The sequence below is a fragment of the Orbicella franksi genome, chromosome 5, assembly GCF_964199315.1.
Source record: "Orbicella franksi chromosome 5, jaOrbFran1.1, whole genome shotgun sequence".
NCBI classification, from domain to species: Eukaryota; Metazoa; Cnidaria; class Anthozoa; order Scleractinia; family Merulinidae; genus Orbicella; species Orbicella franksi.
Window position 1 is genome coordinate 4,776,086 of NC_138149.1, and position 17,832 is coordinate 4,793,917.

A 17,832-nucleotide genomic window follows, 5' to 3' on the forward strand; every position below is an offset into this window, starting at 1 on the left:
GGTCAATAGATAAAGTCCAGAATCTGGAAAATGAAAGAACGTAAATATGCAAAGACTCTCGCCAAAATTCTGGTCACAGCAATTTTTCTTATGCGAGATACGCGGAGAAATTTTTTACCCAAATTTACAGAGATTTGTATGGAGACGCCATGCTGGTGCCCATCCGTATGGACACCAACATGGCGGCCAGAAACCAACAGAAACATCTCTCACTGAGTTTTGCTACAAAAGCGTGGATTTATCCCTCAAGGAACTCTAAAACATTAAAATAACACTTTTTCTAAGACATGAACTGTTCAGATAGCCAAGTTCCCCGAAATAAGTCACTTTTTTAACCATCATGACAGCTCTCTAGACCGTTATGTAAATGTCGCGTCACGCAAAAGCTTGGAAATTCAAGCGTAGTGTACCACAAAACCAAGAACCCACTCGGAGCGAAAATGTGTAGGAATATTAGCTTTCAGCTGCTCTTATACATCATTTGAGTAAAATCTCAGGAAGATCAATAGTTTTGTAGTTCGAATTTTAGTGACGTCATGTGAAAACCAGCTATATGTTTTTGTCCCGGAAAAGCACTTTTCCAAAACCTGGGGAAACTTTCTGGCTGCAGGGAGAGCGGGCTCTGCTACAGGACGTAAGATCTTCGGAGAGCAATGGAACAGACAGAATTTGGCTCCAACAGCAGCGTTTTAATCCAAGAATACGTCACCAAAACATAACCCAAGACGGGACAGTGGTATCCAGTGGCTCGCGATCGCGCGTTATTCGAGTGCATCCTAAAACATACTTTTGCTGCTAAAAATGATGGCATTTTTGTCCCGACTGCCATCAGTGTGACCAGAATCCTTGATTTACATCCCTCAACGAGAAGACGAGCATCACCGACCTTTTCATATGGGAGCTTTGACCTCCCCCCCTCCCTCCCCGCGAACAATTCACAAAACGTCTCCAAACAAATCATGTAACTTATCGATTACTGCTCCTAAACCATCTACAGGATTTCCATTGTTCAGCAACGGTGGGGTGAAAAAGACGCCAAATGCCACCGGTTGTGGCAGCCCCACCAAGACAAAAGCAGAGTTAGCGTGGCGGAATAAGTCGAATAACATGAGACTTACTCTTTATGTCGTACAACTCCTTGTTATAGTTCAGTTACTTCAAGGCTATGCGCAATATCTTGTCTATCGACTGACCTACCTTAGTTATGCGATCTAACACTGAATGTATCGAGTTACGTCTAAGAAATGATTGGCCTCAACGAGTCATTTATGAGATTAGGCATTAAAACAAAATGTTACACACACACACGAATGATCTGTTTTTCAGTTTTATCTATTCTGCGGTTCTCCGTCCGCCAGTTTGAAAACTACTAATGACGTCACATGTTGCAATCCGTTGCTCAGACAATACAGCTGACGCTATTGCGTTCTTTTCAACAAATATCTGCGCCTGATGTTTTTGTCCTCTCAACTGAGATTTGCGCAAAAAGTGTTTCGATATGAATATATTTTTCGTTTCAGTGTAATAAAAATCAAACTATATAACGATCATTTCTTATGAAAACAAAAAATACGATCGGTTTTTCAGTAGTCTGGACCTCTTGATTACTTGTCATCAGTCAACAGTAAATTAAAAAATATTTGAAATACAAAAAATAGTTTGTTATAGGAATTCAATTTCAATAAGCGCCCCTGCTATCAGCCAAAATTTAAAATAAGCGCCCCCTCCCTCGAATAAGCGCCCCCTTCCCTCCCCCCATTCTGTGGACGAGTAAAAAGGCGATTAACAAAGGATGTATAGTTTTCGTTGTGTAGTATTAGATTTGTACCATGTTTCATTTTGCAAAAAAATTACAAATACTAACGGTGCCGCGATTTATGTCGATAAACAGCTTACGTTGTTGATTACGCGCAGATGATGCATTAAAAAAATGATCATGTCAGGCCGCGATTTGGAAAAAGTTAAATAAGCACCCCCCGTCGATTAAGCGCCCCCCGTCTTCTCCTAGATTTGAAATAAGCGCCCGGCCTGGGTGCTAATTCGCGGATTTTCGTTCGAAATTAACGAGACTAAAACGCTAATTGATGTAAAAATTACTTCCCAATAATGGAAATTAACGCGACAGAGGTGCCAAAATTTCAAACCGAGGGAAATCAACGCGACTTATGTGACAAAGGAACATAACTTTTTAAGAGGAGAAGAAAAACATTAATTCTCAAAATAAATCGACAACCGTGTTTACATGCTCTCATCTAAACAAACCTATCGACCAATGTGAATGTGCGTACTATCTTAAATATTTTATAAATTGATATGCACTTTTTGCCGAAAAATTCTAACTGTCAAATAGCTGGGATCTGAGATCTGCAAAATTTACTGATAACCCGAGAGAGAATATGAATTGACCTAAAATTTTAATTGCTAGATGAAAAAGCGCCGAGAGCACCCTTATCCAGACACATAACTGACGCTTCAAAATTTCAGTGTTGATCTAAAATTTTTCAGTCAACATTTCTAACTCTTAATTAGTCTTTAATTGGCGACTATTTAGTTTCTTCTTAGTTAGCAGCGACATCTGCTTTCTTCGTCACTCCCTTGTTTCATGTAGAAGGTGTACATGTATAATTAAATTTAGAGTTGAGATTACGGCAGGTGATTACGGCAGCAACTGATCTATTAAAATGACAAACAGCGAGCCCTTTCACTACAAGGTCCTCTGCCTTCTTACAAAACTGTTTCCACTATATATTAACGTTGAGTAAGCAGAGCTAAGGAGTTTGCAGACAACGCTCATAAGAAGTTTCAGTTTAGTGTTCACATCTTCAGTAGTGTTTTGTAAAATATATGAACAATTGCGCGCTATTAGAATTTATTATAAACTTTGAATATGTATTACACGAAATGTTTGGTCTACAAATGTATAAATAGTGTCATAACTTAATTTGTTATCTTCAACACGTTTACGAACGCGTTTCGCTTCGATGTCGAAAACAATTTCTTAAACCAAAACATCATTTGTAATAAATTTTGTCAGAATTGGACATTGAAAGTTCACAGCCATCTTTTTTAAAAACACTTCCTACAACGCCAAGAACCTTGAAAAATGAAGTTTACAGTCGTTGCGATGTTTGTAGCGTTTTATGCGGCGTTTGGCGTCGAGTCAAAGTCCGTTGAGGAGCCCAGCGCAAAACAAACGGGTAATCTTTATAACAGATTCTCAGAGGCTGCCGGCAGGCTTATCTAACCGCGCAAAAACTCAACGATAACCTCGCTATTCCGGATTTTCGTAGGCTGAGTGCAAACGTCGTTAGGCAGAGCTCGAGATGTTCGTCGTGGTTTATGATTTTTCATAGTGGAACACATTTTAATTAGGTTTAATTTTTCTAAGCAGCACGCTTATTTAGAACATATTTTCGGAAGCTTGGCTTATAATTTGTCGCTGATTAAGAAAATAAATGGCTTTAAATGGCTAGTATTTGCCAGTCAGCTTGGTTTTGGTGAAGCTCATTTTTCTCTGCTCTTCTTTCAAGGACACAGTTCTCCCATCAACAGTGGCGACAATATCGCTCTACGGTCGGCCTTCACTAGTGGCCCCTACTCTCCGAAGTGGCTGAAGTGCACCAAAGCTTCCTGTGTGTGGACTAACTGCCGAAGCAGCAATATCGCGGACCCCACAGGATCGGCATCTTGTCCAGAGCGAATGATATTTACTATTACAGCCAAGGACGGAGGTGTTATTAACAGTGGCGATACCGTGTCACTTAGTCCCATAAAATACGGTCCAGATTTTTTGCTGAGCTGCGACAACTCGACCAGGCCCACGTGCTGCGTGAAATCGTAAGTGCATCAGACAATCGCTTCGAATTCAGAAATAACTCAATTGAAAATCTTAAAACTATTTTTTTACGGTATTTGGCCACGACCAAAAAAATAAGGCAGCAAAGTTACTGGCGTAAATTTTTTACCGCAAATGCTGTATTGTTTAAGACTAGTATTTTCAATGTTCCTGATGATTAATAGTAAAATACTTAGGGTATTTTTAATTCGAAATATAGCATAAAACTGTTTTTTTTTTTAGTTTAATTGCTCCCTCGAAGCACACAATTAACGATTCCTTTTATTCTCGTGCCACAAATTGAAAATTCAAGGATAAGTTAATTATATGTCTGATCCGCTTTTGTTTTTAGGACTTCAGACAAGATGAGAGCTCGAGGTGACTGGCTGACCATTTCAAAAGCCTTTTTCCAAATCTATTCCCGCGATGCAGAGGATGGTACTCCAGTGGAAAACCGTGATGTTGTAGGCTTCAAATACTCGTACAGCTCCAACCGTGCCTGGCTGACGTTTCAGCCTGGGGACCGTCACTTCTATCCCCTCCCCTGCAGTAGCAACAGTAAAATACCGTGCGCAGCGGAAGACAAATTCACTGGCTTCGTGATCTACAAGAAGTTGCCGCGGTGAAGTTCGTTCCTGGTCGGACGGATTCCTCAACCAAAGATTCAATCATATAGACTGTAGAAGTAGTTCTTCTGCACGTTAGTCTAGGCTAGTAAAAAAGGCTCAGTTTAGAGAAAATTCACTTTGAAAGGGTTTCTGTTTGAATGGTTTTTATTTCAAATTAAAACTGTTGAGGAATTGAAAAACTGTGTGATATAACTTGTGTGTGCCCCCTACAGATAGACGGCGGTGCACCCATAATCGATATACTTGAGCCGTTTTCTTCCTTCAAAATAGTCCAGATTTCGTCGGTTTTTTCAAGTTGACAGATTTCAAAAACTTTCTTATCAAGACAGGTCAAACTAAACAGAAATATCTTGACAAAAAAAACGGGTAGGTGGTTCTGAATAAAGAAGCCTGAATATCTCGTTATTAAGCATAATTTTTGTTTCGGATTCTGTGGAACAAAGAATTTTACCAACTATGAGGACAGTCCCTCGCCGCGGCCGTTACTTCGTGCAGAACTCGAACCAGTTTCACGGCACTGTGAAATGTCCTTTCCGAAAAATATCTGATGGAAGTTTCAATGCGCGCTAAATCATTTTCTGAATTCTAAAGTGTCTTTCAGCGAAATTTGTATGGCTAGATCAGTTCCCAAAAAGTGGAATCTCGACAAATGCGTCAGAAATGTAGCACTTTTAATTCTCATTTCGATAACTGAAAGGCTTTCATTGTATGGTGTCCGGTTTTATAATTTAGTCAATTTCTGGTTTCATCAGTTCCTATCAATTTTAAAGTTAAAAAAGCACACACACCGACAACACGGGTCAGGGTTCCTATTCTGGTTCAATCAGGTGTATTTTAAATACTTGTTTCATATATCCCGAAGAAACGAAATATAGATCAAAGAAGATTTTTTCTATCAATACACTCGCACGATCGTTGGAAAAAGTGTCAGACGATGGAATTTAGCTCAGTTTAAGCTTATTCGTGAAACTAGCATACTAACTACTATTTTTGCATGACTGGTGAAAATGGAAATGATTCGAAACGACATAGGTCAATATTTTTTGTTACGCAAATCAGTGTAGCACGGATGATGGTTTTCGATGTCTAGCGTGCTTATCAACCGCACCACGTCTCAGTATTTTTCGCCTCTGAAACGCGAGTGCCGATTTACTCGAAAGAGCGCTACGGGGCGGCAATTCCGAGAACGATGTAACAACTTCGGGAACCAGATTGTAATCCACTGCTGGTTTATTAAACTGTTCACACTTTTTCTCTAAAACTCTTCAATTTATCGTCGCTTTCACGAGAACTTTAAAGAATGCCGTATGCGCCGCTTTCCTACTATAAATTATAAACATCGTCTCGTATTAGAGGATAGATAAGAAGGCTAGAAGTTGATTGCGATTTGGTTGAGTGATTTGTTAGTCTCCCTCAGGCTTTGCGGTACAAAATATTTAAGATTAATCGCAGAAGCAACCTGTCTTGTGATAGTTGTACTGTTTTCATAACTGGATCTTCTATGAATAACTGGAGCCTTTGTCAACCTTTTCTCATCCGTAACCCTGAAAGAGGCATTCGACGGTGCGTAGGGGCGGGAAAAATTTTAATATTCTGATACGCGTAATGTTTTCATTCTTTATTTGCAAAACGTAGGAAAACGGCAGAGAAAGTAAAACAGAACACACCGTACGTCCAAGATCGCTAAATCCACGGAAAGCTATAGCAGCGGCCACTAGCACTATTTTGGTTCATTTCATTCCCTAGGGCGTCCGCGCAATAGGACTGATGTGGCGGCTTCAAATTTTCGTTGATACTCTATTGTCTCAAATATCGATCATCTGTCTACGAGAAAAAAAAAAAAAAAAAAAAAAAAATACTAATTATAGGAATAATTTTTAGAATATTGCATTACATGTCACGAACGCGTTAACTGTCTCTTCCTTGACATGTTTCACTTCAGGATGTTAAAAAGCACGGACTTTCTAAACCAGCATCATTGTTGTGAAGTCAGTCGGTATCCGAAATTTACTTCATCGGAGGCCATACGAGACAGCCAATATTAAAAGTCTTTCAAAATGAAGTTTATTATCGTGGCTGTTTTCATGGCAATTTATTTGGCGGTTAACGTGCATTCAGCGTCCGTTACGCACAGCGTTTCCAAAGATAAATTGGCAGTCAAGGGCACCGTTGACGTGAGCTTAAACATTCCCATAGAAGAAGTTTGGGACAGTTTGTCTCAAGGTAAGAAACACTGACAACCATTTTTGTCGCGAATATTTTGATCAGCTAGAGGCATATTCGCTCATAGTCGAGTACAATGTCTCACTCAATGTTGCGAACTTTCTAATTGTATCCGGGTAATTGTGAAAGTCGACTAAACACGTACAGAAATGAAAATGCGAAAACTAGTACATTTGTAAGTCGGTTTTGCCACCACTGTTGCAGCCCGTCTTAATTGTGAACTCTGCACTTGAAATAACTGCACATGATTCTGTTTTTACTCTGGCAGTTCACAGATATCCCACCATTAACAGTGGAGACACTATCGCTCTGCGCTCGGCCTACACTTCTGGAAGCTACTCGAAGTATTGGCTCGCCTGTTATTATGGTTTCTGCTACTGGTATACTTGCCCAGGCACTATCATGACCTCCTCAAGATGGACCTCCTGCTCAAAGGTAATGACGTTTACCATCACTGCCCAGGGAAAGACGGATGGAGAGCCAATCAACAGTGGCGATACTGTTTCATTCAAATGCAACGTCCATGGTGGCAGTTACCGACTGTATTGCAGCTCTTCTTCCAGCGCCTATTGCCGAGCACGATCGTAAGTGAATATCTTACCTGATCACCAGTGAGCACGTTACATTCTTCACCTCTTGACTCTAATTCTCTAGTTTTAAAAGTAGTATCTTGTCGAAATAGGCTCAAGCCGGAATACATCTATGTGCCTAAAACCTTTTTTTTAACCTTTTCATTTAAGTTCAAACTTCGAGATATAAATTCTCCCTACATGATTGTCATAAAATTGCTTTCATTAATTTTGGTACATTTAGTTACACAATATATCGACATATCCCAAAGAGGGAGATTTTCCTAATTTCGTGTCCTGATTGCTCGAGAATGTTCTGTTTATAATATTAAGTTTGAACTTGTTGTATTTGTAGAGTCACCAGTTCCATGACAGGGGGCGCCTGGCTGCTCTATTCGTACGCCACCTTTGAGATCTACTCCAAGAACGCTGATGATGGGAGCCCTGTGCAATATGGTGACTTGGTGGGCCTCAAATTCCCTTACAGTTCTAACAGCGCCTGGCTGACTTCTTACAGCAGCAGATTTTATCCTCGTAGCTGCAGCAGCAGCAGCAAAACATCATGCGCAAAGGAAAATACACTTACTGGATTTAAGATCTTCAAGAAGTTGTCATAACTGAAGTTTTGAAGAGGTGAAACTCCAGAATCTTCAACCAAAGATTCAAGGAGAAACTGTAGAGTTGTAGATTTTTTTGCGCTATCGCTAAAGGAGTTAGAGGTTTAACTTAAGCATTGGGCAAATTCATTTGAATTGCTGCCAAGGGTTTGCTTTGTTTCCAATAAAACAGTTGAGGAATTTGAAAAAAAAAAAAGTGCGTGATGTTTGTTGTGGATTAAGTTAATAGAATGTGAGATCAGTGTTCATCAGATCCAACATGAAAGCATTTTACGGTAAACGATAGGAATAAATTACGTTTTAAGATTTTCCCTGAGATAAATTCTCCCCCTCAGCCGTTGTAAAGCGAATTTCTCTTTTTTATCATCAAAACTAAGAAATTATAGGCGGAAAAGGTGGAATAAGACACCTTTTAAGTGAAAATGGGCAAACACAGAATATAGAAAAGAAATAAGTCTGCAGTGTCACTCGGTTATTTCGATTCTGGTCCTCGGAAGTTCAAGTCTCTCACAGGTTCAAACAACTTACGAAATTCACTTTTTTTTTTAAAACAATTTTCTGGTTATTGAAAAGGTGAAATCCAGCAGTGTCTGACCGTCTAATTTCTAACAAACGTTCCTGTCAAAAAATGCCTCAGCTAGCAGACAAAAAAACACGAATTTTATTACAGCCACTAAGTGGTTCTCAACACCCTCGCCGGAAGGGGGGGGGGGGGGGGGATTTGGGGGGTGTAAATACATGGCCGCCATGTCTTTTCCTTCAGCGGAGGGGCGGTGGATTGCGCCTATAGCTGGTTTTCACAGGACGTCACTAAAATTCGAGCTACAAAACTATTGATCTTCCTGAGATTGTACTTTAATGATGTATATTAGCAGCTGAAAACTAATATTCATACAAATTTTCGCTCCGAATGGGCTCTTGGTTTTGTGATACACTACGCTTGAATTTCTAAGCTTTTGCGTGACGCGGCATGTACATGACGGACTAGAGAACTGTCATGATGGTTAAAAAAGTGACTTATTTCGGGGACCTTGGCTATTTGAACAGTTGATGTCTTAGGAAAAGTATTATTTTAATGTTTTAGAGTTCCTCGAGGGATAAATTCACGCTTTTGTAGCAAATCTCAGTGACAGATGTTTCTGTTGGTTTCCGGCCGCCATGTTAGTGCCCATACGGATGGGCACCAGCATGGCGTCTCCATACAAATCTCTATAAATTTGGGTAAAAAATTTCTCCGCGTATCTCGCATAAGAAAAATTGCTATGACTAGAATTTTGGCGAGAATCTTTGCATATTTACTTTCTTTCATTTCCCAGATTCTGGACTTTATCTATTGACCGGTTTTGATTTTTATTTTGATCTATTTTGAATTGCGTGACACTGAAAACCAGCAATACCAAACACATGAAATAGATGATCTCTGGCTTAGGATTAGGTTAATAAGCATGAATGCCCCTGAATTTCCACTGAGCAGGAACTCGACTAGGGAAAATATATTTTAGGGAACAGATCCGTCGCATGCCCCAGCGTGTAGAAACAAACAATGTGAAATCTGTACTGCAGTCTCTAACTCTTTTATTTCGCTTGGATAATGCCAAGCCCGAAAACTGAGAACAATCCTTCTGGTGGCATCTAACTCAAATCCACCAGTTCAGTTTGATAAAGTGTGAGACTCGATGCAAAGTTATTTAGATCGACATGCTGGGGCCAAACGGCCTTAAAAACGATCATTTAGGGCAAGTTTGCGGCCTTTGCACATTTTTAAACAACCTTTGCACACTGCCTTGGATCGTTGTCTTGATCATTTCAAGGGTAACAAAATGTCAAATGTCATATTGTGACGTCATATTTGATGACGTCACAAAAACTTGTTATACAGATTTTCTAATTTCAAACCACCAAATACATCATTTAAAAGAGCATGACTAGGGGACTGTTTTACTGAAAACCGTTCCTCGCTATGACAAATATTTCTCGAGTTATAGCAATTTAAAGAAATTTCAGTATCCCCCTCGGAACCATACTGTTCTTCTAAAATCAACCCCCTTGATTTTTTCTTCAGTTTTCTTTGAGGAACTCTGAGAATTTGGTAAGATAGAGTACTTAGTGCTGCTAAAAATCGTATCATTTTAGATGTTTTAGTCTTGGCCTCTTAAGGTAATTCCCCTGAAATAAAACTGTCGATAGATGTTTGCTCAAGCTTTGTCCACTGAATATTTATCATATGAGAACTTTAATTATAAAATAAAAAGGGGGTGCCCATGCTCGTTAAGGAGCAGTAAGGCATTGAAAATGTCCCATTTTAGCATTATTTAATGCTTATTACAAGAAAGCATTCCAAATTATCGTAAAATCTTTTTGAGCCCAGACTCATGAAAACACGCCTCAAACTACAGTCAATACTTGTGTCGGACACAAATAAACTTTTAAAGTTTGATTTTGACAGACAGCTGAATCCTTGTTAAAATATTGGGACCAAATTGCTTGCCACTCTTATCAAACTGCAAATAGAAATGACTACAGTGCAGCTGCCATTTTCCTTATTTCTTCAATTTTCAGCCATAGAAATCAGATCAGTCTTCTCTCACGCAAAGCTAATGATTAGTTAATTAAAACGACTAGAAAAAGAATTGGGGTGTCCGAGCTCGTTAGTGAACTACAGCCATTTTTTAACTGACAGAACTCAATATCAAGGTAAATCCGCCATGTTTTCAATGTGCGCGTGCACCAGCGCGCGCTAGTGACGCCATAAATTATGCGCAGTAAGGATACGCAATACAAAAATGTGAGAAATCACCTTAAGGTGGCTCCCTGTAGTTTTACGATCGCCCGAGCGCTGAGGAAGTAATCTGCGCGCGCTCAAAGGAAACGTCAGTGTTTTTCGATATTTTATTACGTCAACACGAGCACAAAAGGCAAAACTGACAGTGAATTTTCTCGCGTTTCCTTGGGTGAAATTCCGTAAAATTTGGCAGACTGGTAGAAAATATTTTACTTTAGTCGGAGTTCGTTTTTCAGGGAAATCTATAAGACAAGACTTTTTGCAGCGGTAAAAGACATAAATTTGAAAATATCGAAGAAACTGCCTATACAAACCCTACTTTTTTCGTGTTTAAAATTCGTATCCCGCTGGAAGCGATGTGATATAAAAAATTTGGAAGATTTCACTGTAGGAAATTCATGAAAATCACAAATAAAGCCATAAAAACAGTAAAAATGACCGGAAATTGCGTGACTATGTTTAATCGGACGTGACATTGCGAAAGCGTAAGATTGACACTTGTAATCGGAGAATCTTGTAATCGGAGCTTTCGGAAAAACGTAGCGAGCACGAGGTTTTTGAATTACGTGAACGAGGTGTAAAAGCAATAGGCGAGTGGAGAAATAAACCCGGATTTGTCGTGTATAAGCTGTGTGAGTTTAGTGTACCCTAACATTTCGGTACAAAAAACATTTTTGTTTGGGCATTTATTATTTAAGACTAAATACCAAAATTTTAACAAAGATGATAGCAAAACACTATTTAATTATTGCTTATTACATGTAATAAGTTTGAGAGGACTAGGTATGAAAGCGAATGCAAAAACAGCATTCAAAACATGACACTGGCGCGCGCAACGCCATAAATGATTACCCTATGGAGCCATCTTTCAGCTTTTGACTTCTCTTGCTGTACTCTTTCTAAAGAAGTACAAATAAAGTTAGAATTTAAAAACTTTTAATCAAGGTTATGGCATGACGTCATTAACTGTGACGTCATAATTTGATATTTGCTGCCAATTTTGTTGTCAAAAAAATAGACATTTACCCTCTTTTCTCGAAACTTGCTGCCAAGTTTCGCGACGAGATATTTACTACATTTGAAGTTATGCTGAAATAACCAAAATTGGCGACACCTTAAGGTGGCCGAACACAGTTTTCAAGTGCTTATGCCTAATTCACCATTACTTTTAAAATATTTATGCTTTGGCGCCCATTTTTTTGCAAGAATCAAGGTTAACCACAGAAGGGCGTATTCTCGCGTTTTGGCTAAGGTGTGTGCTGTTGCCATGGCAACGGGACTGGTTAAAAACAAGGCTTAAAAAATGTTTTTGTTTATTTAAAAAAATGCAGTCGTTAGATTTTTTTCATCATTTTCCCACTACGAATTGACATCAAATCCCTTCTGTCAACACGGTTCAATTTTGACGGATGATTTTCGTAATTCGCCGTTAATCGTTTTCACTGCATGTTCTGTATTATTAAAAATTCCCTATGTCAAAATTCAGATTTTTTGTGATAGATCATTCACGTGGTTTCTGAACTATTTTTTTTGCCAAATTTCTTGAAATTCTAACGACTGGATCGTTGGAAATCGGCAAGTTTCTGCAAAAGCAATCGGTCTCAATTTTTCGAGCAACTGCGCATGCGCTGTATTTAACTGGGTTGAAAAAGCTGAGAATTGCTGGGTTCTTTGCGTCGTTACCTTTTCTAATATATGTTTGCAATAAAAGACAAAAGCCATCAATACACTGCGTTCAAATATAGAGAAAGATAGCACAGATAGTGCGGGTGTTGAGTAAATAAAATGATCGCTGGATCGCTCTATTGACGGCATATTTGTTTTTCTCCAATCCTTGTGCGCGCGCTGAATTGCATCAGCAAAAGCGCGCGCGAAAACTGTGTTCGGCCACCTTAAGGTCATTCCCCAGTATTGCATTGTGCATCCCTACTGCGCATAATTCCACGCGTGATTAGCGCGCGCGCATTAAAAAATGGCGGCTTTTTCTTTACCGCGGGACCTCGCCATATTTTCTCGCAAACGAGTATGGTGACCTATCATTTTTTTCTGTTGTTTTGAATTGAGTAATAAATTTCTCTGTGTAAAATAAACATGGACCAATTCTCAGTGTAGAACAAAAAAACAATCGTCGGAAACGTGAATTTAGCAAGCAATCGTGACTACAATCATAGTGCTATTATAAGGATTTCAAGTTGGGTATAAACAAGGTGCTGTTGCTCCTAAACGAACATGGGGACCCGTCAGTTTTATTTCAAACTCTAAGCTCCTATAATATAAACAGTCAATAGGCAGAGTTTCACAAAAATCTCAGTGCAGGTTTTATTTCAGTGGAATGACCTTAATGACCGTTTTCAGGCCGTTTGTGTTTGCTGCAAGTCTTTAGAATTCAGATCTCTCACTTTATTCCAAAGGCTTCATGAGGCTTCATATCGATATAAAGCCTCATGAGACCTCACGAAGCCTTTGGAGTAAAGTGAGAGATCTGAATTCTAAAGACTTGCAGCAAACACGTGCGCTGGCTAGCTAGATTCTTTCCCAAAAGTGGACACTCAAACATTCGCCTGAAAAGCAAAGCTTTCATGATTTCGATAACTGAAAGGCTTCCATTATATGGTGTCTCGTTTCATAATTTAGTCAATTTCAGTTTTCATCAGCTATTCATTGGAAAATTAAAAAAACCCCACCGACACCAGGTTAGGGTTACTTTCCCTGTTCAATAAAATTTATTCTAAATAATTGTTTCATATATCCTGAAGAAACAAAAGCGTTTAACAACAAAAAGATTTTTTCCTATCATAAAACTCGTTCGATCGTTGAAAAAGTGTTTAGACCAGGGACATTTTACTTAGTTTAAGCTCATTTTCGCTGACGAAATCCACGGTTCAGTTTGATAAAGTAGGAAGCTCAATGCGAATTCATTTAGATGTGAAGCCTCATCAAGCTTATGCAGTGAAGTGAGAGGTCTGAATTTGGAAGTGTTCATCTTAAACCGGCTCAATTATTCCAGGCAAGGGCGGAGAACTCATGAAAACATGTCACTTTCTTCTTCCCACTTTCAGTCACTTTATCAGGGAATGCGTTATTGGTGCGAAGATAATTTTCAGTTATGAAAGGTTTTGCTACCGATTGAATGTTTCTCAGTAATCAGTCCTGGGTGGGGGTGGGGGGGGGGTCCTCCCATATAAAAAGGACGGGGGTGTTCGTTGTACCTTTTAGGGATTAAAATAGCGGTTTTGGTACCTCTTTAGGGTTGTCAGCCCTAAAAGGTCCACAGCAGGAGCTTTTGCGATATCTTTTCGGGTATTGAGCTGAAAAAATATGACAGAAGATAACGTGTTATGTACGAATCGGTACCTCTTAGGGGTGAAAAAAAATTTCAACCCACGCCCACAATGTTAATATGTTTTTGTCCTGGGAAAGCACTTTTCCAAAACCTGGGGAAACTCTCAGGCTCCAGGGAGGCCGGGCTCTGCTACAGGACATAAAATCTTCGGAGAGCAAAGGAACAGGCAGAATTTGGCTCCAACAGTAGCGTTTTAATCCAAGAATACGTCACCAAAACATAACCCAAGACGGGTTAAAGGTATCTGGTGACTCGCGATCGAGCTTTATTCGAGTGCATCCTAAAACATACTTTTGCTGCTAAAAATGGTGGCATTTTTGTCCCGACTACCATCAGTGTGACCAGAATCCTTGATTTACATCCCTAAACGAGAAGACGAGCATCCCCGACCTTTTCATATGCGAGCTCTCACCCCCCCCCCCGCCAACCACCCTCCCTCCCCGCGAACAATTCACAAAACGTTTCTAAACAAATGATCTCATTTTTGGTTTACTGCTCCTAAACTGCTATTGGCTGCCAATGAGCTCATTGTTGTTCTAGGCTATTCCATCATGGGCAAGTCTGTTATTCTGCTCGTAAATATTAACTACTTACAACTTCGGGTAGTTCTCAGTCACTGCAAGGTGTTGCACGATAATACAGATTGACAGGTGGTTACCATGGTTATTGCACTTTCACTAAACTGCTTATACTGTAAACTATTAGTTTACGAATGTCAACAAATTCTCACAGTATTATCATCAGCTACTGTTTCTGTTTCAATACCTTTATACATTTATCTGCAAAGCGAAATTAATCTTCAGTAATAAATAAAAAAGACAAACTCACCTGGTCGATTTTTCTTTTCCTGTGCCGCGTCAACTTATTGGCAAAATTTTCGATCTCGGCGTTACAAAGGAAATAAAGAAGAAGGTGAAAAGGTTTCAAACAAAACGCAACAAAATTCTTGGAAAAAACATACGTCATCAGGTTTGAAATACGACAGCTTTTGAGTATGGTTAGATGAATAAATGTTCTTTCCTCTAGATCTCTTTTTCTGGATAAATTCGGTTTAAACTAACCTTCGCCCTCGACAAGTTCTTGGCATGCAATTGAACTGAAAATGAAGTCATCCAGCTCTGTTGAAAGACATAACAAATCATGTAGAGTCAAACGTCGCTTATGATGACACGAATGTAACACGCAGTTCCGCATCAAATAATCTCGAATCAATTCTCACATAAATAAATATAATGCTTTAGTTTACGGCAATAATTTCAGCAATTTTAGTATTTGTTTAATTAACGATTTTTCAAAATGACCAATTCGAGACTGATGGACAGATCTGAAAAGAAAGCCATATCTGGAATGCAATTCCAACAAGCCTCAAAAACAGTAAATGACACTGGATACATCTTACCTATGGCTGTAGAACTTGGTAAAGCCTGGTTGCCGTTTGGATCTCCCATGCTGTGTGCTTATCGCCTTCAAAAAGCTTAATAGCTGAATGAAAACCATTTGAATTCAAGTCAGTGTCCGATTAATGGCTTTGCAAAGGTTCTTGGAACTGCCTTGAATTACAAGATATTTATTACCTGATTGTTTTTAGCCGATAGGCGGTGCTTCGGACTTGTAGATGGCCGTGAAACTATCGCGGGATCTGTGCCAACTATACGGGACAAATCTCCACACAATGTACGCAGATAAACTCCTTGTTATAGTTCAGTTACTTCAAGGCTATGCGCAATATCTTGTCTATCGACTGACCTACCTTAGTTATGCGATCTGACACTGAATGTATCGAGTTACTTCTAAGAAATGACTGGCCTCAACGAGTCATTTATGAGATTAGGAATTAAAACAAAATGTTAAGATTTAAGGTTTACTCTCCGTGATTCCAAGAAATTCCTAATAACTCTAACGTCACTGCGAAAACGATGTTTCTGCCATCGATGTGGGAAAAAAATAGTGTAAAGTTTTCAAACAACTTTAGTTCCCCGTGTCGAAGTTGTTCAACGTTATCTTCAAAACGAAACAATGAAGCTGTTTATAAAAAGATCAAATGGAACTTTGATTAATCCAAATGGATTATTCGACGGGAAACAATGTCCTTCACAAATAAGCCTATTTTCATGGAAACTTTAACTTCCGCATTTTCGTAGAGAATAGGTTTTCTCGGCAGCGAGGAGGAAAGATATAATTTCTCGGAATAAACACAGGATGCCGGTTTTTTTCTTTACCGATTGAGAATGTTATGTCGCGTCACTGATCATCACAATTGCTCACGTCTCAACACGTCAGTAGTATCTTAACAGGACAACGTAGAGCTAATGCATAGAGAAACCAGTTAGTGGCAGTCAATAGTAACGTACTCTGGACCAATGAAGTCATCATAAACCTTACACAGCCAATCCAGGGAATGAAACACGAACGCGTCACGATTTTAAGGTCGAGATTAATTAGTCACGTGCACCCGCCCTTTACAGACGAAACGGGTTTCGTGGAAAATGACTGCAGCAAAATTCTGGGTGAGACTGCCCACTCAATAAACGACTGTTTTAACTATAAGACAAATCATGCCGTATTGTCAGCATAAATGCTCATTTACTCCGAAAATAAAACGTGCGTTAAAGAAAAAAAAAATTATTTCTGTTTTTTTTTTCTTTTTCTCGATTTCAGCATTCTTTTCTGAGGTAAGCAAAGCTACCACAAAATACTGTACTTAAAAATAAGTTTAAGAATAAGTTTAAGAATAAGAAACTTCATTCCTGGAAACTTAATTTTAGAAACTTCCGCTCCAGACTTTGGATCGCGAGACAGTCCCCGACAGAGAGTCAAGAACGTGACTGAGAACCCGTTCGTTCTGTAGTGGTTATATATGCGGTATTCCTTGTACTTTGAAAGAAAAAACGGGAGACAATTATCGGTATATATAATTAAGGGGATTTAGTCGTCATTGTCGCTAGCTGCTGTTAAAAATTCAGGATCGACCGACTCCGAGATGGGGGTTGGGTTGTGAGACGAAATGCGAGTATCTTATTTACTCTAAAAGGCGCCGTGGTGCTTATAAAAGAATTGAAATATTTCGACTTGTTGATGCGGCGTTTATTTGAGGGCGGCGTTAGTAATCGGGTACGGCTTCGTAAAGGATATTTGCTTTGGCTAGGAGCCTGGGCTGGACAGCTCTGCATGATCCTTTCCAGGGTGGGCTGCGATAAATCCAGGTTTGTTACACTTTTAAGACATGCACAACTCGATTGGTATAATTATTTGTAAAAAAGCTTTGCCTAAAATTGCCATCACAGGCTCATTCATTTCCCTTATGACAAGGAATATTTCCCAAAACTGCGGTAATTTTTTACAAAATAGAACAACCATTGCACCCCCTCCCCCGAGATCCAATCTGCACCCCCCACTATTTGTGGCTCGTTAAATGCTTAATACCTCGTGTAACAAACTTAAAGTACATTTTTCTCAAAAGTTTACTTTTGTACCGTCTGACTTCGCGCCAACATTTCTACTTTGCAAGGTTTTTCAGTAGAATTCCCGAAACTTGGGCTGATCAAAGACCAATAGTGTCGTGATGTCATAAACCAAAACGATCGTAACATTTTAAGGTCTGTCACGCGACATGAGATGATTTGTCCACTGGGCGTGGTAAAAAATAAGGTTATTTCCAAATAAAGCTGTAAAAAGCACTGAAAATAAGAGTTGACTGTCAAAACTTAGGTTCATATCACAGAACAAAACAGAAACTTACATGATATGCTTATTTGACAGTGAAATCTTGTTTTGTAAAAGAGCAGGAAGTTTTGGCGTCAATGCTATAAAACACTACTTCAAAAGGCTGTGGCT

General features: G+C 39.3%; 3 protein-coding genes across 7 annotated transcripts in view; 2 read left to right on the plus strand and 1 right to left on the minus strand.

Annotated features, from left to right (window-relative positions):
• The window catches only part of LOC145486431 (transient receptor potential cation channel subfamily M member-like 2), a 109,409-nt gene that overhangs the window by 39,592 nt on the left and 51,985 nt on the right, over nucleotides 1–17,832 (minus strand). Inside the window, exons 1-3 of one of the 5 annotated variants that reach the window (XM_081465094.1) lie at nucleotides 15,573–15,792; nucleotides 15,398–15,480; nucleotides 15,060–15,116 (exon numbers count right to left, since the gene is read on the minus strand). The exons of 1 other annotated variant lie outside the window; for it this stretch is intronic. In XM_081465094.1, the coding sequence (XP_081321220.1) occupies nucleotides 15,060–15,116; nucleotides 15,398–15,446 (106 nt within the window). In that variant the 5' untranslated portion in view covers nucleotides 15,447–15,480; nucleotides 15,573–15,792. Of the gene's footprint in view, nucleotides 1–1,298; nucleotides 1,340–14,826; nucleotides 14,910–15,059; nucleotides 15,117–15,397; nucleotides 15,481–15,572; nucleotides 15,793–17,832 lie in introns of those variants that run through there. 3 more of the 5 variants (XM_081465099.1, XM_081465097.1, XM_081465096.1) reach the window with 3 other exon arrangements.
• On the plus strand, nucleotides 3,065–4,730 carry LOC145486451 (uncharacterized). Its single transcript, XM_081465125.1, has 3 exons — nucleotides 3,065–3,197; nucleotides 3,531–3,837; nucleotides 4,188–4,730. Exons 1-3 carry the CDS (start codon nucleotides 3,104–3,106, stop codon nucleotides 4,459–4,461), a joined length of 675 nt encoding a protein of 224 aa, XP_081321251.1. The 5' UTR covers nucleotides 3,065–3,103; the 3' UTR covers nucleotides 4,462–4,730.
• On the plus strand, nucleotides 6,504–7,932 carry LOC145486464 (uncharacterized). The gene is made up of 3 exons (XM_081465138.1): nucleotides 6,504–6,687; nucleotides 6,956–7,271; nucleotides 7,612–7,932. Exons 1-3 carry the CDS (start codon nucleotides 6,522–6,524, stop codon nucleotides 7,871–7,873), a joined length of 744 nt encoding a protein of 247 aa, XP_081321264.1. The 5' UTR covers nucleotides 6,504–6,521; the 3' UTR covers nucleotides 7,874–7,932.